The sequence below is a fragment of the Tachypleus tridentatus genome, chromosome 6 (assembly GCF_004210375.1).
Source record: "Tachypleus tridentatus isolate NWPU-2018 chromosome 6, ASM421037v1, whole genome shotgun sequence".
In the NCBI taxonomy this organism is placed as follows: domain Eukaryota; kingdom Metazoa; phylum Arthropoda; class Merostomata; order Xiphosura; family Limulidae; genus Tachypleus; species Tachypleus tridentatus.
In genome coordinates, this window is record NC_134830.1 from 133,631,433 (window position 1) to 133,657,502 (window position 26,070).

General features: G+C 34.0%; 2 protein-coding genes across 20 annotated transcripts in view; both read right to left on the reverse strand.

Annotated features, from left to right (window-relative positions):
• The window catches only part of LOC143253714 (vacuolar protein sorting-associated protein 54-like), a 37,267-nt gene extending 18,307 nt beyond the window's left edge, over nt 1-18,960 (reverse strand). For 5 of the 7 annotated variants that reach the window (XR_013029806.1, XR_013029807.1, XR_013029805.1 and 2 more), the window contains exons 1-2: nt 12,024-18,960; nt 7,174-7,300 (exon numbers count right to left, since the gene is read on the reverse strand). The gene's annotated coding sequence lies outside the window, so the exon portion shown is untranslated. Of the gene's footprint in view, nt 1-7,173; nt 7,301-8,859; nt 8,960-12,023 lie in introns of all 7 variants that reach the window. The other 2 variants (XR_013029808.1, XR_013029809.1) reach the window with 1 other exon arrangement.
• A 5,188-nt stretch (nt 18,961-24,148) lies between these two features.
• The window catches only part of LOC143253710 (uncharacterized), a 57,508-nt gene continuing 55,586 nt past the window's right edge, over nt 24,149-26,070 (reverse strand). For all 13 annotated transcript variants that reach the window (XM_076507986.1, XM_076507984.1, XM_076507985.1 and 10 more), the window contains 3 exons: nt 25,576-25,688; nt 24,791-24,875; nt 24,149-24,356 (listed from right to left, as the gene is read on the reverse strand). In XM_076507986.1, the coding sequence (XP_076364101.1) occupies nt 24,303-24,356; nt 24,791-24,875; nt 25,576-25,688 (252 nt within the window). In that variant the 3' untranslated portion in view covers nt 24,149-24,302. The remainder of the gene's footprint in view (nt 24,357-24,790; nt 24,876-25,575; nt 25,689-26,070) is intronic.

The window sequence follows — 26,070 nt, forward strand, 5'->3', positions numbered from 1 at the left end:
ATCTGCCCCCCAACTGGTAGAAGAGAGAACACAGAGGATGTTCAGTGCTCTTCTGCATTTGACCCGAAGCTGCTTTAAGTGTGGTATAAAGGTCAGTTTACGATCAAAGATAAGCCCCAAGAACTTGGTCTCCGGGACCACTGGCAGCAAAACTTCACCGATATGAAGTTCAAGATCAGGGTGAATACCCCGTTGACGACAAAAGTGCATGCATACAGTTTTGGAGAGAGAGAAATTAAAGCCGTTCGCCAGAGTCCACTACCGTACACAATTGAGGGCAGTTTGTAGTTGCCGCTCAATATATCTCATGTTTGACGACTGACATGAAATGTGAAAGTCGTCGACATACAGCCCATTTGCAACAGTGAGAGGGAGTTGTTCAGTGATGGCATTTATCTTTATACTGAAGAGTGTAACACTCAATACACAGCCTTGAGGGACTCCAAGTTCCTGTACAAAGAAGCGGGAAAGTGTGTGTGTCGAACCCACACGAACTTGGAATCTCCTGTCCATTAAAAAATTTTTAATAAACATGGATAGATGGCCACGTAACCCATATGTATGGAGGTCTCGCAAAACGCCATACCTCCATGTTGTGTCGTAAGCCTTCTCTATGTCAAAGAATATTGATACAAGATGTTGGCGGTTGAGAAAGGCTTCTCTGATAGATGTTTCAAGACGAATTAGGTGGTCTGTGGTGGAGTGCTGTCGACAGAACCCACACTGGGTGTGCGAGAGGAGGTTGTTTGATTCAAGGAACCAAACAAGACGAGCATTAACCATCCTTTCTAATGTCTTGCAAAGACAGCTCGTCAAAGCAATTGGACGGTAGTTTGAAGGAATCTTGGGATCTTTCCCTGGCTTAGAGAAAGGTAAAATAATAGCCTGGTGCCAGGCATCAGGAAAAACATTCTCCTGCCAGATCCGGTTGAAAACAATCAGAAGGACTTCAAGAGAAGCAGGAGATAGATGGTGCAGCATGTCATAATGAATATCATCAGGTCCAACAGACATACTGGCAGACCGATGAAGGGCCATTTTTAGTTCCACCAGGATAAAGGGACAATTATAGTCAAAGAAACAGTCAGTTCAAAAGGAAAGAGGTGATCACTCTGCCTGAGTCTTGATGGCCAGGAAGGTGGAGGAACAAGCAGAAGTGCTAGATACCCGGCAAAAGCTTTCACCTAGAGTGTTAGCAATGTTCCGAACATCAGTCACCTCCTGACCATCAGAGAGCAAGATCAAGCACGCGGGTTGTGTGGCATCAACCACAGCCAGTCTCTCTCAAAAGGATCAGAAAATGATCACTGCCTAGTGGATTACTGTCAACCCTCCATGAAAAATGGAAGAATAATGAAGGGGAGCAAACTGAGAGATCAATAGCAGAAAAGGACTGACTAGGTGCATGAAAGTAAATGGAAGAACCAATATTGAAAAGAGAAAGATTGTGATCAGAGAGCATCCGCTCTACAGATTGCCCCCTCCCATCAATAATAGCACTTCCCCAGAGGGGATGATGTCCATTAAAATCCCCTAGGATTAGAAATGGAGATGGCAATTGTTCAACAAGAGCATCAAGATCTGATTGATCATATGTCTCTCCAGGGGACAGGTATAGAGAACAAACAGTGATGGTATGACCCAAGGAAACACAGATGGCTACAGCCTCCAAGGGTGTGTTGAGTGACAAAGACAGGGTGGGCACGTGTTGATCAACCAACAGTGCTACCCCTCCATGTACTCGACCATCACACAACCTATCATTTCTGTACAGAGAAAACTGCCGAATGGAGACAGTATCAGCAGTTTTGAGAAATGTTTCTTGTAAAGAAAGACAAACAGGATGGTAGGAAGCAATCAGCGTTTTGATATCATCCAGATTAGAACGTAAACCTCAACACTTCCATTGTATCAAGGTGGCCATTTTTAAGAACGGGTAGGTGAAGTGGCTGGAGAACCCTTTGGTTTACGACCACGTCTTTTTTCTTTACTGTCTTTAGTCGGAGGAGGTCTATCAACCTCCATGGATCCTGCTCTGGGTCGGGTGGGCAGGTTTTTGTTATTGGAAGGGAATCCAGTGACTGAGGATGTGAACGAATAATTGTTTTGTCTCTTGTGGTGGGAGAAAAAGATGTATCAGAAGAAATGCCTGTATTTGAAACTGAAGGACGTGGATCTTGTGGTTTGTTGGAAGGTATGGGAGGAACAGAAATGGGTGTGGAAGTCGATTCATCAACCTTTTTAACCACGGAGGTCAAAAGGCTTTTCATTTGTTTTGAAAACGATTCTCTTGGAGGCACAGAGATCTGTCTGCACTCCCACTGTAGTTGTGGAATGAAGTGCAGCAGCATATGTCCGAGATAGAGTTGTGGACAGCAATTTCCGAGCCTCAGGATACTAATGTTATGTGTCGTTTTCAAATGCTGCACCTCTTTTTCCTCCAACCATCTTGGGCAAGAATGAAAGTAAGAGGGGTGAGAACCATTGCAGTTTACGCAATGTGGGTTCATGTCACAGTCATAGGCATTGTGGTCCTTGCCTCCACAACGAGCACATGTCAGGGAACCACGACAAGATGTCTTTGAGTGGCCGAATATCTGACGTTGGAAACATCGAAGAGGGTTTGGTATTTATGGCCGAACCCTGCAAATGAGATAACCTGCCTTGATGGTGGCAGGTGCACGTGGTGAAGTAAATGTTAAAACGAGGGTATTTGTTGGCAGTGTAACTCCATCTTTGCGAGTGGAGATGCGCCTCACTGCAGAAACTCCTTGAGTGGAGAGACCAGCGAGAATCTCTGACTCGGGATCGTTCTTCAAATCCCTTTCAACACCAACTCCTCGTGAAGAATTCAAGGTAGCATGGGGTGTAACCTCAATAGGTATATCCCCAATTGCCTTTGAATTTAAGAGGAGTTCACTGTGTTGGGATGTGGATGTTTCGACCAATATGTCACCAGATCGAAGTTTCTTTACTGACTTTGGAGAGCCAGCAAGTCCCTCTCGTCCTTTTTGAATAAAGAAAGGGTACATTTATCCTAAAGGTTTTTCCGAAAGAAAATGTAATAAAGAAAATGAGGTACGTGTGTTACTGATGTTGAAGATTGCTGTTCTGAGTATTCAAGACGTGGTCGCTTACCTATTGACTGTTTTTTTACAATTTTATTTAAATTTTTTGGAGGATCCATAGGAAAAAGAAAAAGTTTCGGCACCCACTGACCCCACCCACCATGGAGCCCTACAAGGGGACGCACTACAAAGTCATGCAAGGACAATGCAGTAACACCAGGGTTTCGTGAGTACTATACCCAAACACCAGCATCAGGCACAATGTCCACAACACCCGTTGAGAACTTCCAACACTGGTACTTGGTTGACTCGAGCCCAAGTGGACCAGCCGAATGACCCAAGGGGGGCCACCCAAAGGCCGCCCGTCTACAGGAATTCGAGGTCAAAGTGGTGTGTTAAGGTTGGACCCCTCAACCACCAGGATCCTCTCCTCCCCTTCACGGGTCGCCACGCACGGCAAACACGTGGGTGGATGTTTAGATCCCAGAGAAGGTAACCAGATAGAACAGAACCTTCCCTGGGAGGTCCCCTCACCACGTACAGGAATCCACACCGAGGGTTTGACATAACAGAAATTCAAGAATACGAACATTAGGTGTACCTCCAGGGTATGGCAGTACCTTTGGAATAGGTATGCTCTTCATCCAGTAATTAATAAAGAGACAAAAAAAAAGAGGGCATAACTGAGTTGGCAAGCACCAATACATTTAGAAAAAGAGATATACAGCACTGAATTGTTTGAAAAGTGCTGTATAATCACAAACTGAAATAGCATGGTGTTAAAAAATAAGAAACGTTTAGGGGAGAAACAGCAATGAGCCCATATAATGATGTACCAAGGGTAACACCTTAGGTAACACATATCACCAAGTGGGATCTTAAAATATGATATGTATCAACTAAAAAGGTAGGGAAAAAGTAATACATCAACTTATTCCAGTCAAAAGCAAACAGAAGTACATAGAACTGTCACATAAGGAAGACAATACGTGTCTTCCTTGGGAGATCATTCAGGCTGGTGAAAGTGAGCAGCTGAAGACACAGTTAGATGACAACTTGGTTGCAAATAAACACTGTACACATATTGACCTTCATTGGATGAAGGTAAACTATAGCCTCTTGTACAGGAAAGGAAAGATGCTACATGAGGGGTGAGTTCCTGAGTTAAGGCAAGGGACTGAGCAAAAGCTACGCAAGATGGTGGTGTTTGGTGACATTGGAATGAACTATGTCCAATCATGGTTGTTGCAGGAGAAACTGGTACAGAGGTATAACACTTGAGTAAAGGTCAGAGAAAAGGAAATATGGGTAAAGAAACCTCCAATCCTGAATGAATGCATGTACTTTTGGAAGAGAAAGGTGTGGAATCAGAGTCCAAAAGAAGGAATTTTGGCATTCCAGCAAGTCACAAACACATTTATATGTGGTGTTCCCAGTTGAGCACACATTCACCAAAATACCTATAGGAGTAGGGACCACTCCCTGGTGAAAACTTCGGTAAATCAAGATAAGTAATCAGCTACCAAATTCATAATACCAGGAACAAGACATGCTAAGACTGTCATATAGTGGCCATAGTTATATTGAAGAAGACTTGAAGAGTCCAAAAACATACAGCTATGGATTTGCTTGGTGATATAGCCAAAAACAATGGAATAGTTGGAATGAACCATAAATCCCCTCCCTCATCTCAGGAGTGGAACGAAATTATACAGAGCCTGACAAACAGCTAAATGTTTCAGGATTTTGAAAACAGAGAGTAATATCCTTGACAGACTATCAACTGGAAATCTTTTGGGATTCAAGGAAAGCCCCCAACCCACCAAGAAAATATCTGTAAACAAATGAGACTGCAGAGATGGTGGAAGTCCACACCATAACCAATTCCCTGAGGAGCAACCAAGAAAGGTTGACTCTGATCACAGGAAACAGGGTAATGGAATGGTTCAAGGGCATGTGGGAGAAATTTCATTGATCAGAAAGCATTCATTAAAGCAAACACGTGAACTGGATCCAAGGAAATGATAGCCTCCAAGTAAGCCCATATCCTCAAAAAAGAAGGTGGTAGGGCTATTGAGACTGTTCACTCCATATCCCTGAGTCAATGTAATGTCAGGCCTAGCTTTCATATAGAAGCTAATCAGTAATAACTGCTCATAAGTTTGGAATCTAACATTAGGCCTATGGAGGATAAAACAATGTCAATGTAAAATTAAGCTGCCAATAATCTTACTTCACAAACAATTACTTGTTAAAATATTTTACATGGGTTTGAAAATTTGGAATAAAATCAAACAGGTCATTGCTATTATCTCAAATCTATATTATGAAACTACTTCTTATTTATGTTTTACCAATTAGTATAGCATAAAATCATAGCTAATAATCCATTTTAATAGTATAAAAGTTTTAAGTTTTTTTATTTTACAAGGCAATATTAAAAGAAATCCTGAATTTTCCCTTGGGTGACACAAGACATTTTCTCTAAGCATTTTGTCTTCTCTATTTTATCCACCATCCCTTCAAAAAGTAAAAAACTAACTGTAAATTACTCACTATAAAATTGACATTCCTCAGATGAACCATAACTTTTATAGCCTTCAATTTTGCTTGATTATAAAGCTATCAAATAGAAAGTCAGGTCCTCCTGCCACATAGTCTCTTTCAGAATTTGTTAATAGTTCTCCTGTATGCTCAATTATATGTTACTTATAACCAATATAAAGTCAAGGTTTTCATCTATAAAATGATGTATTATATAACATAGTTTTCTAGAAAACAAAATCATCATCTTCACTTGGAGTACAACCTTCATTTTCATGAGAAAGTTAATGACTACTGTGCATGAATTTGTTTGGTTTGTTTCAAATTTCGTGTAAAGCTACTCAAGCTGTCTAGGCAAGCCATCCCTAATTTTGCAGTGAAAGACTAGAGGGAAGGCAGCCAGTCATCACTCCCCACTGCCAACTCTTGAGCCACTCTTTTACCAACAAATAGTAGGATTGACTGTAACATTATAACATCCCAACAGCTGAAAGGGCAAGCATGTTTGGTGGAACTGGGATTCAAACCCGCAACCATCAGATTACATGTCAAATACTTTAACCACCTGGCCACGCTGGGCCTGAGTGAATTTGTAAATGCTCTTATCACCCAGTTAAAAAGCCAGAAAGATTTTGATAGTTATGAGAAATGGTCCACTTTTTGCATGTCATTAGTTTGTGTTCTTTGGTGTATTATTTAATTAACTATAAATTAATTAGTGTATTACTACCATTAGAATAAAAAATGTAAGGTTAAGTGTCCTTGACAATCAAGAGCAAGGAAAGAGAAAATTGGGTTAATACTTTATTTCTTGCTTTTCATGTTTATTCTTTATTTATCATTAAACAAGTAATTAAAATGTAAAAATAGGGTTCTCTTTTTAAGTTAATATTATCTTAGGTAACACAAATTATAAGATAATAAATATGTTTCACGAGGCATGTTTTCAAGCAGCTTATAGTAGCTTGTGGGTCATTTCACTCAACAGCGTAAGATAAGCTGAACATGCCCTAAGTGGTTTACAACTTTTAATGGTGTGTACAGTCAAATAGTTAGACACAGTTCAATGGGCAATTAAACAATCAAATTTAATTAGAAATAGATGTATACTGTTAAGACTTTTAAAGCTACTTAGACTAAATTAAGGCAGCTTGAGGTTACAATTTGAAGTTATTCTAGAAAGAGAAAAAGGTTAATTTAGATTATTTCAAACTTTTTGTTGTTGTGATACTGTTGCTCAAATTGAAATTTACTTTGTACATGGACTACTCTAAACAAATACTCGATGTATATACAAACAAATCTCTGCTTTAGTTTATTAAAATTACTTCACTAACAAATACAACTTTTTGTATGAGTTATAATGATAACTGAAAAACTGCCAATATGTTTGAAGATATACACACTATATTAAAAGTTAGAAGTATTAAATGTATAAAGACTTCAAATGAATTCAAAGATATCACGTGGTTGGTCAAATTGACCAAGCTCACATGAAGAGAGTTAATATACATACTCCTTCATCACTACTGTTTTTATTATTACATAAAACAGTGAATACCAGCCAGTTCTTCTGTTAACACTTTCTGGGTTGTATAGATAAGGCCAATTGCACCAACAAAATCAGAAGTTGAGAGAAGTAGTTGTATAGTTGGTTGAGTTTGGTGGACTGTGACCATCACTTTGGCCTGTAAATAAAAAATATACATCAAAAACACATAACTAAATATACTTATTACTAATAATTTATAATACTGCCACAAACTTGCACAAACATTTGGAATAATCATCAAATATACATTGTAGTCCTTTTTCATAGTTCAAGCAGAAACAGAATTTGGTTGATGACTTCCTGCACTGTGATAAACATTAACAATATAAATTTATGTGTAAATACTGGAATACTTTAAGTTAGATTGGGATAGATTAAGTAACACTGAGTGGATTAAGTTATGCTAATTGATACCAGCATACCATAATGTGATCTCTGCAAAAGATAGAAATTTGTGACCTAATAATCAGAAAAACAAGTGTAGTAATACGTAACAATTACATACAAAAGAAAAGACATGATGTGAAGAAGAATTAAAATAAAACACTTTATTACTACAGATTTGGTTTGTCTTGAATTTCGTGCAAAGCTACTCGAGGGCTGTCTGCACTAACTGTCCTTAAATTAGCAGTGTAAGACTAGTGGGAAGCCAGCTAGTCATCACCACCCACTGCCAACTCTTGGGCTACTCTTTTACCAATGAATAGTGGGACTGACCATCACTTATAATGCCCCCATGGCTGAAAGGATGAGCATGTTTAGTGTGACGGAGATTCTAACCTGTGACCCTCAGATTACGAGTGAGTGCTTTAACCACCTGGCCAAGCCAGCCTTATTACAACAAGACAGAAAAAAATGGTAGGACTGCTGTGGAATACCATAATGAAAATTTTGAAATAAACCAACAGGGTTAAACTGCATTTCAATAAATAATCTAAGTAAAAGATAATGTATTTAACAAACAAAAAGGATGATAAAATTAAACTTTAATAACAATAGGGTTAAACAATACACAATCACCAGGCACTAGTGGAAGACTATAACCAGAGACAGGAGTTTAGAACAATTTTTTGCTCCCTCACATCAAAAGCAAATTGTTTACTTCAGACATCAAAATGTACCAGATGAGATAACTCCATCCTGAGGCTCTTCTATCAGTATACCTTCTAGTAAAACTATGGCTTATAATAAAAGTACATTTCCAGGTTTGGTAAATTGCACATAGATTTTTTCTTTACACATTATTATATTGTTTAAAGACAATAGCTTCAGTAATTGTGTCTTTAGATGTGATGTTCTATTTTATCATCCAGATTCTATACTGGATATAGAAATACACATGAGAAAGCAACCTTCAGCTTTTTCTCATAGGAACTTTGCATTAGTTTTTCCTAAAGATGTCTGGATAAACAATAGTGGTTTTCTACACAGAAATTACATACACAACATGATTATTAGGTACTCTAGATCTTCTTTTCATACTGCAGTTATGCAGAGTTGAAAAAACAAAGTTGACAGACAGGCAGATAGACTGACTGATATATATTAAAAGAAACTAAAAACATAGGTTCTGTACTTTGACTCTGAACAACTACTGTGTTCTCAGAATACTTATATGTTATTATATGATAATTTTATAAATCATTCAAGTAACTTACATTAAGTAATTTAAATTTTAAAAGCTCATGCACATACCTTGTTAAATAGTACATGTAGCCTTAAACACCACTTTTGAAGGTGAATAACTTGAAGAGCTCCTTTAACAAGTGCTTCATCAATTTTTTGTATCTTGTTCCTTTAAACATAAGTACAAGGTATTTTATAAAGACATTTAAAATAAGACATCACATCTACCATGTTTTCAGAATATAACAAAAGAATTTTGCAACAGGCATACAAAGAATTAACAGTATTATTTTGGGTTCTTAAGGTAGTGCAAAAGGTTTATTTTTTTTCACAAAAGGTCCATTTTATGGCAAGTGAAAGCAGCCATATTACCTCTTTCAGTACAGGCTCAGTTCCAGGGACTGACTTTGTAATAATGTTTTGCTTGTCGTTGTTTTCAATCTATTACTTTTAAATCAGTAAGCATATGTTCACAAAAGTTGGTAGATTATCATTAAATACTACTAGGCTTTCATATCCAAAATATTAAATTTTTTAAACACATCTTAAGGTTTGTTAAGCAATGTTTTTTCTTGTCTATTTTTATTTTTACATTACCTCTCCAATGCGCAAAATAATTTTCAAGATTAAAAATACTTTTATGCATCAGAAAATTGTCAAATATCACATGCAAAATCCTTTTAATGTCCAGATAGTTTTGTCAAACGATTCTTAAAAAAAAACAACAATATATTTTATGTTAATTTCACTAAAAATCTCTGTATGAGTTCAGTCCATTTTACCAATCTTGTAACCACTATATAAAATTAAGAAATCACTATAAAATATGCATTTTTCATTCTAGAATCACTAGAGATTATAAAACAAAAACACATGTTTAGACTAAATGGCTTAAATATCACAATGTTATATATTTATATAGACTTAATATTTTCATTATATTGAACTTTCAGCTGTGCCTGACAACAATACAGAAGTTATAATGATGAGATGCACATGCACTCACGTTACCATATCCAGTAATATAAAACAGACCTTTAGTTTTAACAAAGTGATTTATCTTAGCTGTGTTTCAGTGGACTAGTATTTCTTAAATACAGTGTCATTTCAATTATTATAAATTGTATATTTATATAGCTTATAAGTATTTACAAACGAGTTCTTAAACATTTTTCTGAAAACATATAACAGTAAAAAAAGAAGTAAAGTAATCAATTATCTCCTCAATTTACAACCTTTGAACCCAGTTGCTAAGCTTTTTAAATTTTCACATGTGGACAATATAAAACAAAATTCTTTTAGGTTTTATATATACATATGAATAACCAAAAATCATAAATTACTTCATTAATACCATAGCATTCCATTATAATTTATCAAGTTTAATAACTAAGTTGTATTTATATCTAAAATATATGAAATCATGAACAGACTAAAGGTTCAATCTACCAGTTCAAAGGTTTGTCTTGAAAGAAAAAGAGGATGCTGTTATATTTGAAAATGACTAAGAAAATCACTGAGGAAACATTCTGAGTTTCTGATTGCTAATTCATATGTTATATGTAGAAGAAATTATATATAAGGGCTCATTTCAAAGAACTGGAAGGGGTAAGTGTGTGGGGGGCACTGTGTCTGATTCACTAAATATAGTGATATATCACAAAATGGAAAAGATAAAAGGTTTTTGTTTTATATTCTAGCTTAACAATATTGGTAATTTGAATTAATAATTCATACAAAACTAAAGACTTTGTAGTTTGATATCACAAACATCTAACACGAATCAATGCTGCATTCAACATACCACATGAAACAATTAAATAATGTACAATACGAAAACTAAAATTATAATCTACAGTTTGATACCAAACTCTAGGAGATAAATTATAAAATAGCAGTTAAATAAAAATTTTGAATGCAAGTAAACAACCTTGATGACATGGCATTTGACCTGTGAACCGTCTTGAGATGGTTATAGTGATAACGTGGGGTTCAATAATGTAACACTTCTCTATAATGTAGCACAAAATACATCTTTCTAAGTAACTTCCAATGTTATTACATCCACTGTTAGTATGATAACACAGCTACCCAACGGGCAAACAGATAGATTGAATTTTTGTAAGAAAATGCTCATCAGATTATTTTATATACCTTTCATTTAAGATTAATAGATTTGTACACTGGCATTTTAGGTTCTTTATCAAAACTTCTGCCAAAAACACACTCACTAAAGTTAAGTAAAACACAATCACAGATATAACTTCAAATCACGAACTACATGTTGTGACCCTCTATGATTTTATATCTTATGACACATTCCTGTTAAACAAAATGTGAAGCTAGCAAAAGAAATTTAAACAAGCCTATTAAAAAATGTACACAAGTATTTAAAATATATATAAACTACACTGTTTCAATCTTTTTTCAAATGAGCCAAATAGAAAGCAAGTATAAAAATAAAAATTTATATCCATGATTATAGTCAATCTATTAATAGAAAGTGCTAAACAAGAAGTTATTTTTAGTAATTTAAATTTGAAAAAATATATTGATGAAACTTTTAACACCAGAAAAAAACTGAAAAGCAAATGAGTTTATTTTAGTAAGGAATAATAGTAGTTATTCTAATTATATAACACTCTCTTAGTGGATAAAAGTAGTGAAGAATACTTATTATAAGATTATATACAAAATAAACATACATGTGACAACAAGCACTTTTTTCAGCAAAAATGCATCAAATAAACTGAATAAAGTAATGAATGTTAATTAATAAAGTGCCAAGACAACTAAATATGAAGAGATATTAAAAATCATGGCAATATGAAATATACTTTAAATTGATCTTATATGTTCAATACAAATACATCAGAATAGAGACTCAACATTAAGAATGTTACAATATTCCAAATTTGAAATGTTTACAAAGTAATACTACTTCTAGATTTTATAAGATACTCAGATAATTTCTGAGAGATAATATATTCAGTTATATTTTACTAAATTAAAACTATTTACTGTCCTTTGTTGCCAGAATTACACAAAAAAGTTGACAATGCAATAATCACAAAAATATTTTCTTAACTTTTAACACCACTTTATAGTTAGCTTAAAGAATGCTGTGTCACCTGAAACATTTAATAATTCTTATTGCAAGTGTAAAGAACAAAACATTTTTACCTACAAGCCTCATTACACACAAAACTAAGATAGGTGTTCAAAGTACTTACCTTAGCTCCTCAACTGCTTTTATTGTATTTGTCAACTGGTCCATTAAAGCATCATGAGAAGTCATTGCATGGAAAAAAGCTTTGGACTTTAATGAAATCTGCCTTGCAATTTGTACTTCTACTATATCCAAGTAGTGTCCAAGCTGAACAAAAATATACAAAAATTAGTTGCAAATTCTAACCACACAGCATTTTATTAGGTCAAATATCTGGAAGTGTTTAAATAAAGCTTCTGTAGTTAATTTTAAATTTGTAGTGATTCAATCTACACTTCTCATTACAAAAAGTTATTCCTATACACATTTTATTTCTTTTACTACATTATCTCCCAGTAGCTAAGATATGAGTAGGAATGTATTTCAGAGGAGAGTATCTCCTTGAAATTCATTTTAATTCTACAAACACAATATCACAAACAAGCAGGTTTTCATCTGAAATACAAAAGGCCAAAATAACCATTTTGGGATGGAGGAATTTATCTTGTATTGTTCAGATTGAAAAGGAAAATGAATTAGATTAGGCCAATCTTGTCCTGATTAGAAAGCAAGTTAAATCATAACGGTTGCTGGTTAGTGTTTATGTTATTTTTCTAGGTTCTTAAGTGCATTACGTAAATAACTAAAAATTATTTAGTACCATCATTATAACAAAAAGTAGGCCTGAAGTTCATCAGCAACCAAAAGGAAAGGAAGAGAGGTCAAAGGTAGGTATTATATTTTGTTTCTGATGTATATTCCTTATTTAAAGTTAAAAATAACTAACACACAAAAATCAGAAACTAATTAGAAAAGACTATGTAAAATAATGAAAAATAAAATAAAAAATCGTTCTTGAAGTATTTTTGTGAGCAATTTGTACATTACACTATTCCTTATGGTAATCTGAGCTACACATCTGCCAAGTGAGTTAAAACTTGTGTGGTGGGATTATTAGTTAGACATGGTTCAAAGGGCAATAAAACAATAAAATGAAGTATAAAGATGTGCAAGTTTTCTGTGACAATCAGCAAACAATTTATAAAAAAAAAGGGGGGAGAACAATTTAGAATTATTAACTATCTTTCTATGGTGGTTACAAGGTCAGTCAAACTGATAGTTTAGTTAGAGAAAATAACAGGTAAAATACATGGTTCTTCATAAAAAAAACGTTGGATATTTATTTAAAAGGTTTGAGAATTTATGCAAATTAAATTTGAAAGCCTTCACATGTAAAGAATCATTTTTTAATCTTAATATGCAAATCACTTTGCAGTCAGAACAGTCAACACTCTGATTCTGTATTCACTTCCAAATCCCAAGTACAAATATTAAATTAAAAATTCTGAATTTTCTGATACAAAAGCTTTGTATTGTTTACTAAAAGCTTGTCAAATATTGTGAAGATACAAAAACATGTTAAAAAGTTATCGTGTGAATAACTGTTGCAGTTACAAAGTCACTCACTTCAACTAACCCTAAATGGAAAGAGTTAATTTAGGCAAGAAGGAAACAACCTAGAAAAAAACAAAAATGAGCAGAATGAACTAAGATTCACAAGAAACTAAAACAAACAAGGTCATTCAGAAAATACATTTTTATCTTTTTTTTCATAGCCATTAAATAATACATAAAAAATGACTGTATTGATGTTGGTATTGAATAATCTGCAAGACCTTCACATTTTCAGAAGTGGTTAATGGAAGTGACATAATAGGTCAGTGTCAGACTGCAATGCACTGTCCTGTAACTTTAGTGAAAAGATCTCAATATACCAAAAATAATTAATGACTGGACATGCTCCTGAGACTAAGGAACTTTAAATCCACATTTAACAAAAATGGCCAAGTAAAGAAACTTGTCCAGTCAGTGAACATTCAGGAAAAATAAAGAAAAAAGATAGAAAAAGACACTTGAATGGACTGAACAACAGTAGAAAAGTACAATGGGAACAACCAAATAGGTTAAGAAAGGTAAAAATAAAGCTATAAGATATACCCCATCCTAGTTGGAAGTTATAAAACATTACACAGAGAACAGTTGTCCCATCTCCAATGTTTCCAATGCTACATAAGAACATGCATCAAGAGGTAGGAAAAGTATCTATTGATGGATTATTAGCCACACAATGATATCTCCTGTTCACTACCAGTGGAAGTTCATTGAGAACAGTCACAGAGGTATACGTAGCATGTGAAAAAGCCATTTAAATACTTTCATGTTATAAGAAAATGTTTTTCTTAGTCAAATAATTTCACAGCCCCAGATACCCTTATAGTTATTAAAAGGAGTGTTAGGCCATACAGCATTATGATGCTGGCCTGTCAATTATCCTCTGAAGAATACTGTGATCAAAATGCCAGATAGCAAATTTGGCTAGATACAACTCAAAATTCACTTGTAAGGCATTCAGGAAAATCACTGTTAATAACACAGATCAAATGCAAAGCTCATTTGTTATGTAAAATGAGCAAGGTATAAGGATCATGATTTATTGTACAGTATAAACAGCCTTTATGCACGACTCATTAAACACTCAATACATACAAGATAAAAACAAATAGTCCTAATAGGATGTCAAAACATTCCTCTGAATAAGAATTAAGATCAGATTTTATCTGCCTTTAAGTGAAAGACCTGCTAGGTAAATTAAGTCTGTGAAGTATCAAGGGCATAGATACCACAAAATAATGTACCTGATGCAATTAATATTATTTAAAAGGAGAGATGATAGAGCAAAAAATGTTAATAGGTATATAAATGTAGGAAAAGGTAAGATACATAAGAATAAACCCAACCACAATTAGGAAGATCTGTAGAAACTTGAGATCATTAAGAGAAAAGACTAATGGCTCTCATGGATGAAAAGGTGGTACACGAGGCAGCACTGTAACTGACCATGAAAGTAACTTATACACCATGTTTATAAATCAATACATAAGGAAAGAAGTAATTTGTTGAAGAGTAGGAAATAAATAAGATGTATTATTTAACTCTTTCCACACAGGCCTGAATGAATGAATCAAGTTTCTAATGATTTTGTACTTATTACAATTTCCCTACTACAACTTTTAATACAATGTGGTTTTTTTTTTTAACAACATTTGACTGACATTATAAGACTTCGTACACAAAATATTAATTTTTTAATTAAATATTTCTAAACATTAGCTAGTTCTGTTTACTTGTCTGAGCACAAAGTGATTCCAATCTTAAGATAAAAAAACTTTTATTCATCAGAAAAATTTCATTCGTGTAATCTCTAAAAACATCCTAAATAATTATAGAAAATTATTTATCAGGAAAATTTTATATTTTATTTATTTTTCTCTACAATGTGACTGACCTTGTAACTACCAAAAACAATTTGAAATAAAGCTAAGGTTATAATTTTCCTGTATACTGAAAATGTATTTCAGATGGATACTTCTCACCACTCACAAGAACAGTTATTCTCATACACTGCTGCTTCCTATATGGGAAATTTTTCTTTACATATGTCACAAGTCTATGTGAATCATCTAGTGTCATCTCTCCATTAATAAGAATATAATCTACTCATGTGACTCCCTCTACATGCCTTTACCAAACTATTACTTCAAAGTTTGGGAGAAGATGTAAGTACTAAAACATGTGTGTTTGAAGAAAAGATAAGAAGTGTGAAAAGAGGGAAGCACCAATCAGAAATACATCTTCAGGGTAATAATATTATAGCTTGAACCCCACATTAATTAGGAGGAGGGAAGAACAGATGTACTCCACAAAAGCATCTGAAGGATACCTCCATAGATAAAAAGAGTTGTACTGGAATACTTGTAAAGGGGAACTGCACCACTTTAGACCAGATATACTCTTCACCCATCTGAAAAGAGTTGAGAAAAAGGATGGAAGAAGGATATGAGCACTTTCAAGTGGGAGAAACTTGAGGGAGGATAAGTATCTGAACCCTTGAACAGATATACACAAGTCAGTCTTACAAAGGAGAAAAGTAGGTAAACAAATGAGGAGCACCATGATGTGGAGTGATTAGGTTGCAACAGACAGTACCAGGAAAGTCAACTGCATCCAAAACCCACGATGTTAGGAACCAACATCCATTCAGGGATAGGATGTGGATTATACCATTACAAAATTTAAACCATCTGGAGTAACTCCAACCTCAGGGCATGACATGTGTTACTTGAAGAATATTGTAATCTGGGAACCCAACATTCAGTATCAAAAGGATGTATATGTAAACAAAATCTACTCCCCCCCACAGCAAACCCAGCCAGCTTAATGCAATGAGCAATAACATCCTTAGAGAAAGGTATACAAAGGATAGCAAAAAGATAGAACCAGAAAAATTCTCCTTACACCTCTGTGACCCACAACACAAAGGAAGCACAATCAAGGGAAGAAGACAACCAACCTTGAACATACATGAAGATTCATGTTTATTGATTCACTCTAAATCCAAAATCCAGCCATGGGGTATCTGTATGAAGGTAGGATATGGTTTCCTCCTTGTCAAAGAGGTGAACTGCAGTTCAACTTCTTTCTCACTTTGTAGAAATTTTATAATGCACATTGGAGGATAGCACATTGTCTACACCTGCAAAGCACCATTACTCTACTTCGTATTGAATGCTTTTTCTTTCGGAACACATTCAGCAGGATTCCTCTACAGTCAACCACCCCAGAAGCTTGGAACTGGTAAGTTATAAGAACTTCATCTTCCACTTGAAGAAAGAGGTTTAAAATGCATTGGAGAGTTCAGAGAAACCTCAGTACTTGAGACGGTGCAAAAGGTGATGATGAAGCCCAATTCTGAATAGCAGACTATCCCAATTTAGTTAGTTTAGGTATAACAGAGATGAGCTGCTGTGTCCCTTAGCTTTACCCATGAAGTCCATAGGTACCATGGTCTGAAATGGGCAAGTTTGTGACACAATATTACAAGGATATTCACTTTCAAGAGATCTTGTAAAATGTTACATCTCAATGGTGAGCACTGTGAAGCCATGAAATGAACAGCACAACTCTACATGGCTGTACAGTGTGGGTTTTGGAATGTAGAATACCTGGTCAGGTACCACTTGCCAAAGGAAAGGATCCATGTAATGAAGGTGTGGAGAACAGATCCCTGGAACAAAAGAACAAAAAGAACAAAAGAAAGCATTAATACAGACAAACCCAGTCTTAGAGTTGCACTGAAATGTGAAGAACAGCCACAGGTGTAAAGTAAAACTCAAATAAGCAGGAACTGCAATATGATGTAAATAATGGGAGATGACTGTGTTAGGCATGATCCACATGCCCGATTGCAAGATTTCCTCAAGTGGTCAAAAAAGACAAGAAGCAAGAGAAAAGGCAAAGTGCTGAATTTGATGAGAAGTTACTCTAAACAAATTCCTGTGGGAAGGGGACAATGATAAACATGCCTACTGGATTAAACAACAAATCAAACTGTTCAGTGTAGAAGGGGATGGATCTCTAGATGAAGAAAACTGTCAAAGGATGAAAAGTCAAGAATGGGAATTACAAAAGAAAGCATTGGAGGCATTATAGCAATGAAAGGCATGCCCCAAACATAAGAGTCTATCCAGATTGGGATGAGGATAGATATCAGAGACAGAATGAAGGGAAATAGGCAAAAATGAGGAGTTATTCTCATGTACTGTTGATGTTTATAGGAAAAAGGTTTGCATTTGTTCCATTACATTAGGACTATCTCCACTAGCCAACCTTAATTTAGTGATGAAAACTAGAGGGAAAGGAATTAGTCATCACATCACCACTTACTGCCAAACTTTGGGTGTTTTTTTTTTTACTAAGAATAGTGTGATTAACCATTATATTATAATACCCCCATGGCTGAAAGGATAAGCATGTTTGGTAAAATGGGAATTCAAAACTGAAACCCTTAGATTGTGAGCCAAGTGTCCTAACCAAATAGCCATGATGGGAGGAAGGAATGATCCAGATAAAAGAGAAGATAGGTATGGTGGTAAAGTGTACATGTGACATTGATGATAAACAGGTGGGATAAGCCAAAAGGAGAAAGAATTATGTTTTAAGGTAAAGTTGAAACATATACAAAAAGAATAAGGATTGAATGGAGGTAAAGTAAGATAACAGCAGACCACATCAACATCTCAGACCAGAAGAGTAGGCTGTCTGAAATGGCAATGAATCCAGAAGGAATGAATTAACATGGCAAAGACAGGTAAAGCAAAGATTCTACAGTAATGGGATAGATGAAAGGCACAAGACAAGGCTGCCTTACAACTTGAAATCAAGAAGACCGAAAACCCCCAGTCAAAAACCCATGTAAGAAACTTACAGATATCTGTCACAATAGACTGAGCATATAAAAATCTCCAACATTTGGACCATATGTAAAATATTTTCTATTTTCATTGATATACCTTCATGGAAGTAAGATGTATGACTTGAGATAAATAGCAAACTACTCAACAGGAAAAATCCAGAATTCTTGCTAAGGACCAAGCATGCCAAGCATGAAGATGGGGGATATGAACTGTGGGATGTAGAACTAGTAACCGTGGTTAACAAAGGAGAGTGGGGAACAAGGGAAAGGGTACAAAAGGAAATAACAGGAGTTGCTGCATTCAAGAAACCAAAATGAGCTATCATAAAACAGTGGATGAAGTGGCAAGGATTAAGGAAACCACCCAATGAAGCAATAAGACAGGAAATAAACATATAGGAATTTATGTGAAAAATCTTGACTGAAGGCATCGAAAATCAAAACCTGAGGATGATGCACTGGAGACCAAAAGAGTGGTAATTTGCAATGTGAGGAAAATGCAACTGAGTGCAAAGCCACCAGAAAATAAGAGGATCAAGGGAACACTTTGTTGGATACATCTTGTTGGAGCAGGAAAGATGATTCATCACAAGATGTAAAACACCAGGAACATCGCATATAATTAAATAAATGTGGTGCATGTGGCCCCAATAGAGGAGATCCAACATATGAAAACAGATGGATCTCGACCAGGTGCCACCTTGGTGATTGATATATACCACAACTGTTGAATTTTTGAAATTGATCATCACCAGAAAATGTCTGATTAGAAGTAGGTCATTATCCAAAGCCCAATGGATAACTAGAAGCTTGAAGATATTGATATATAAAGACTGCTCATCAACAGACCAATAACCTGAAGTTTCCTGGTGATTGACCCATGCATCTCAACACAGAAGGAATTCATCTGTAAACAGAAGTATACATGGACAAGGAGGATGAATTGGGATGCCAACAAATGTACGAGTCTTGTCCAACCACCAAGGCAGATCATCCACTAAGAAAGAGGAAGTGTAATAGGAAAAGCCAAGGAATTCTGAGCAAAATTCCATTGATCAGGCAGAGCCATTGTGAGGGACACATATGTGCATGGCATAGGTGGACTGATGGTGTCATGGAGGACCACATCCGCAAAAGCAAAAGAGCCTTACAAGCAGAAAGTGAGGTGAACTAACAATTCTATAGAACAAAGTCAGAGAGAAGGTTTGAGCCCAATGTGAATGTTTAAAAAAACACCCAAATGGACAAGGAATTGTGAAGGATGGAGGCAGGATGTTTAGTTTTGTTTCAGAACATTACAGACATTCAAATTCAAGTAGGCAGATAGGATTAACTTCATATAAAACTTACACAACAAAGTTATGTTTAATGCAAAAAGTAATAAATATATAATTAACAAAATTAATTACTTTTGTTGGTTATTAATACTTCTAGATAAAATTTATCTGAGATTGAGCAATAAATTTATATTAATTCAAATTACGTTCAGGTGTACAAACTACTTGTTACACATCGATATGTTAATATCAAAGCTTATTTGGTCATTTTACAACTATATGTAAATTAAATGCTGTTATGTGCTTTTCCTACTAAAAATTCAATACTAGGTCCATAGGATTTTTAAGTTCTCTTATGAATCACGCTTTGAAAGTGAAAACATTTTTAAATTTAAGATTAAACTTACAACATTACACAACAAACTTCAGATAAATTTGTCTGTTTATAAGAATTGAAAGTGATATATATACATGAAGGATTAAGGCATAGCGATGTTGAAAACAGATAAAGATAATTCCAAGCAATAAAGTTTCATTTTAAAATCAAACCTGTTTAAAACACTTCAATTTTTACAGATGTTACTGTTAAAATGTAGATTCCGTTGAAGCAGGAACATCTTTTTTTGTTTTAATACCCATACCAGCCATCATTAGAATACACATCTCCTAATAGCTTCCAAAAAACAATCCACATTCAAAATAACTTCACAACTTTTTTATTAGCATTCAAACACTTAAGTATAATATCCTGAGCCTAAGGAATTCTTAAAACTCATTTGTATTACAATGGAATAGTGTAATATGTAACTTGTAAGAAAGGATTTGTAGATGCCCAACTCTTTCTTTATGGGTCTTCCTATGGTCAAAAGCCATGTTATAGAGTTTATTGGGTTGCATTCAAAATTGTACTGAACTACTAGTTAGTGTGTCCTAATACATTTGGTACTGAATTGTAGATTCTAATTCAGATTTTCATGTTATACATTGATAAATTCTTTAATTTAAAAAACCAATAGCTAAATATTAATTTTGTTTGTCACTTAGATATGTTGAAAGTAGCATTGGTTCAAATTAGCTATTTGTAATGGTAAAATACAAAGTCTATAGTTTCTTATGATTTAGGAGTTTGAATTACACATTGACAATACATAATATAAAATAATGTCCTGTCTTTTCTATGTGTAAATCAAACAGTGACTCCATTCAGCTTTGTCCACTTGAAAATGTTTGCATACAACTATTTGTTTCTGACATGTGAATAACCAATCAAAAGCTCGGAATTTCTTTAAACTTGCCTTTTCTTTATGCTAGATTTCAAGCTAATGTTGTAAGACTTTAGTGAGCCTGAAATTCACTATTTTTAGACCCAAGTACAGCTAAGTTAGCAAGCTTGATAAATTATTGTGGAATTCTGTGTTATTGATGTAGTAATTTATGATTTTTGGTTATTTTAAAATGTGTATATAAAGTCTAAAAGTTCTTTCTCCATATGCAAAATTTAATAATGCTCAGCAACCTACTGCAAACAGAAAATGAATTTAAGTTTGTAAGTAGAAGAGGTGACATAATTGTTTTCTATATTTATTTACTGTTTTGTGTTTTAAGAACTTATTTGTAATAATGTGTATACAATATAATGTATTATTACTGAAATTAACTGTATTTTACAAAATGCTAGCCAACTAAAACACAGCAAAGACATGCCAATGTATAAAGACTAGCTTTACTCTTGGATACAATAACGAGTTTAGGAAGGTCTAAACGCTAGTCTCAGCTTCATTAGTAAAAGTGTTAATACCCATACCAGACATTCTTAGATACATTTTTAATTCAAGTGAGTTTCTCATCATAAAGGATAATTAACATCTATATTGTAGCTTTTAAACACATTTATAAAACCAAGTATATCACTCACCAAGGTAGAAGGTATGATAAACTACTGTAATTCTATTTGTTTTTCCTAACCTCCAAATAATTTGGTTTAAAAACTTCATTACTTTTCCTAATAATGTATTCAGTAGAAACACATACTCTGGCAGCAAATGGACTTCTATATATCCAGCATAACAGATGCTTACACGATTAATATAGTGTGCAATTTGCTCTTTCTATTGATTATAAACACTTTTTGTTTGGTGTGAATCAAGCCAACCAGTTATATTTGAGCTGTATAAACAGTACTGTTCATATGACATGTGAAAGTTAAACAGGGTAAGATTTAATGCTGTAACTTTAATATTTCTTTTATGTTGACATATTTACAATAACCCAACTTTAAATATTTTATGGAAGTATTAATGCATGATGACGAGAAAACCCACTTCTAGAAAAAAATATGCATATAAAAACAGCAAGTATGGGTAGAGAAAGCACTAGAAGAGGAGCGAACAATGTTTCCACCTTCTGTCATCATCAGGTTTGCAAAGAAAGAAAGAAGTAGCTGACCACATGTTTAAGTGTAAGTGAGTGTAGGAATGTAGAAGGTGAGCTTAGAAGTTTGATTATATATTAATATAAGTATAAAGGTGTTCCTTTGGGCTTGAGTTGTTGTACAAGTAAGGCTTCTTTAATTTTGCATTTGTTTATGTTTGTTTCTTTGTTTAGTATTTGGGTGTTTTCTATGGTTATGTTGTGTTTGATTTGCAGTGTTCGAAAATGTGTGAAGGTGACTTTTTTTTGTGTTCTGTGAATCTGGTTTCCATTTTTCTACTTGTTTCTCCAGTATAGAAGTTGTGGCAGTTATCACATTGTATTTTATAAATAATGTTGTTGTGGTGTTTGTCCAATGTAGTTTTTACATAGTATAGACCTCAGTTTTGTGCCTGGTTTTTAAATAAATTTGGTATCAACTGGAATGCCATATTTTGTTACCAGATTTGTCAAATATTGGTTATTTTTCTGCTGATTTCGGGAATATATGGTATGCAGTAGTATATGGTGTCGTGATTTTTTGATTAGCGAGATATATTTACGTTTGTTGGTTGATTTTGCTTTCTGTCTAGGTGTGTGCGTATAATGTTTTCTACAGTTTGTGGAGGAAACTTATTGATGTTGAAGTATTGTTTTATTTTGTCCAATTCATTAATTTTATCTGGTGAGCATAGTTTTATGGCTATGTTTATTTGGTTTCTTGGTATGTTGAGTTTTTTTCTTTCATGTGCTGAGTTCCAAGGAATGTATAGTCCAGTATGGGTGATTTTTTGGTGGATTAAACTGTGTATCAGTTCTTGTAATTTTGAGGTTAAGAAATGATATTTGATTGCTTTCTTCTTGTTCACATGTGAAGTTAATGTTGGGATGTATAGAGTTAATGTGATTGAAAAAATTAAGTGTGTGTTCTGTATATATGAATCCCGCAACCGTATCATCTACATATCTGTACCAGTATAGTGGTGGATGTAATGCTGTGTTAATTGCTTGTGTTTCAACTTGTGTCATAAAAATATTGGCTAGAACTGGTGATACTGGGTTGCCCAGGCTTAGGCCATTTATTTGTATATAGTTGGGGTTGTTGAACATGAAGTTTGTCTTCATCATAATGAATTCTGTGAGTGTTGCTAATTGGTTACTGGGAATGTCTATCGATGGGTTAGGGTCTCAGATATAGAGTTCTAAGGCTATCTTGCACGATAGGACTTGTTAGGACTTCTGTAAAGAGGGATATGACATCAAAACTGGCCATTAAGGTTTTATGATTAAGTTGATTAAGATGAATCTTTGATGAATGAGCAGGCTGATGTAACATATTTAGAGAATGCCTATGCAAAGTATTTGCCAAAATTGTAATTAAATATTCCCAACATCAGCAGAAAAATAACCAACATTTGGCAAAAACTAGTAACAAAATATGACATTCCAGTTAATACCAAATGTATTCAAAAACCAGGCACAAAACTACACTGACAAACACCACACCAACATTATTTATATAACACAATGTGATAGCTGCCATGACTTTTATATTGGAGAAACAAGTAGAAAAATGGAAACCAGATTCACAGAACACAAAAAAGTCACCTTCACACATTTTCGAACACTGCAAATCAAACACAACATAACCATAGAAAACACCAAAATACTAAACAAAGAAACAAACAAACAAATGCAAAATTAAAGAAGCCTTACTTATATAACAACTCAAGCCCAAAATAAACCAATACAAAGGAACACCTTTATACCCATATTAATAAATATAATCAAACATCTAAGCACACCCTCTACATTCCTACACTCAATTACACAACCTCCTTCAAACATGTAGTCAGATATTGGTCAGTTACCTCTTTCTTTCTTTGTGAACCTTACGATAACCAAAGGAGTTCGAAATGTTGTTCGCTTCTCTAAAAAATTTTTAGAGAAAAATTTCTTCATAAAATTTTCTCAATCCATACCAGCCATTTTTACATAGCTATTATGGAAGTATTACACGCAATTTGTACTCTCCTTAAGTGTTATATCTTTACTGAACTATAAAAGAGAATGATAGTGCAGGCACCCACTACTTCAGGTAATAGAAAAAATTTAAATACTATTTTTGTTCCTAAATTTGTGGACTTGGTATGCACATACAGAATTTTTATTCAAATAAAGCACTTTACAGAACCAAACTGTGAGTAATATACAGATTTTTAATAAAAATAATTCTTTTACTGTAGATACTAATTCGTATTAGAATGATGACGTCAATGGCTAGCTGTGTCTACAATTCAAACAATCAAAGATCATGCTCTGACACACTCTGATGCAGGTAGTCTTGGTAAAGTTGATGCTGTCAAAGAAAATGTTATACAATAATTATCAGAGATTTTAGGCAACATATGAAAAGTATATATTTATTTTTTTTTTATAAAACTTAATGGCATGTGTATTTCAAACAAACATCCTACACATAATCAAAATCTGGATCAAAAGTACATGTGCACTTTATTTTCAAAATTATAAAGAAATGTAAACAACCATTCTGAAATTAGTATTAGTATCAAACCATACTTAATTATTAGGTATATTATATATGGTCACAGTCAAAAAGGTTAATTGTAAACTAGTTAACATATATATTACTAGAAAACAAGGCATGTACACAAAGAACAACGTATGATGAAAACTATTATTGCACTGGTATCATTTTCTAATTCTTTCACAAATGTACTATAAACTGTACAGAATAATCAACACAGTACAATGAACCACCCAATCACTTACCTTCTTCACTTTCACCACATTTTGTACATAATGTTGTTTCTCTAATAAGGTCCGTTTTTCTTTTCTGGAGAGGGTCCTCTTTAGTCTTGTTGAAGAAAAAATACTTAAGTCAATTTAAATTCCACTTATCTAGAGATTGCTTGTTATGTTCAAATACTGCCAGAATTCTAGCTCTGTACTATAGGTTAATAAATTCAAAGTTACAGTGTGAAAGCTAGCAAAGTAACAGAATCCAGAGAGACCTAATACTTGTTGTAAAGTCATTTAAAGCTATATATCACAATTTTCCTCTCAATTTGTCCAATAAAGATTTCAAACCGATATTGTATTAAACCAGCATTTAGCTTGTTTGTATTCCCACAAGTCACTGTTGTCCATATTGTAAATAATTAATCCTGAATGCTATTTGTGTACATAGACAGTAACGTTTGAAATTCTTATACTACATTTACATAAGTAACATTTTAGACATGTTTTTATCCTAGGTAGTAACTATGAAAAAGGAGAAAAATTAATTTTACACAGTTCTGATTTGAAACATTTAATGGACAAATTAAAAAAAAAATGCAAAGAAAAATATTTTTCAGTCTAAGTGATATTTGTTACTATCATTAGGTTTATTTCGTTTAATAAAATGCTATATTTTGCTATTCTGGTAGTTACAATAAGTTTCTAGTATTAACTTTGTTTGCACATATTAAAAAGGCCAACAAACAGCATGTTGAATATGTAAAGAACTAGCAACTTTTATATAAAACATACTTTACACAATTTTTGCAACTTACCTAACCATGTACTTGGCTATTAAAAGTAGTAAAACAGAAAGGGCCAATAGAATTCCTAAGGCGTAAAGGTGATATTCTTCAGGTAGGCCTTTCCAAAACCCTCGAACAGGTGACTACGAGATTTAAAAAAAGCTTTTGAATCTTACAACTGGTTTATTTTATGTACATTAGTCATAAAAGGGTACAAGTTTATTAAGTTAACATCTATAATTTTTATTTTTTCTACCTGAAACCTTTGATAAGAAAGTTCAAATAAAGTACAAAGAGCTTATGTAATTCTTTCTTTAGTATTAAACACTACAAAGGAGACAGTACGAGAGAGACAGAAATGTAATAATTTTACTCTAATTTTAGCCTTAATTACTAGTAGTAACTACTGGGTATTGTTAAGTGACAAGAATCATGTTTATTTTCATTGAAACAAATGTCTAAAACTTGTGAAAACAAAGAAATAGAGGTTTCTAATGTATGACAAAATATCAAATTGCACATGAT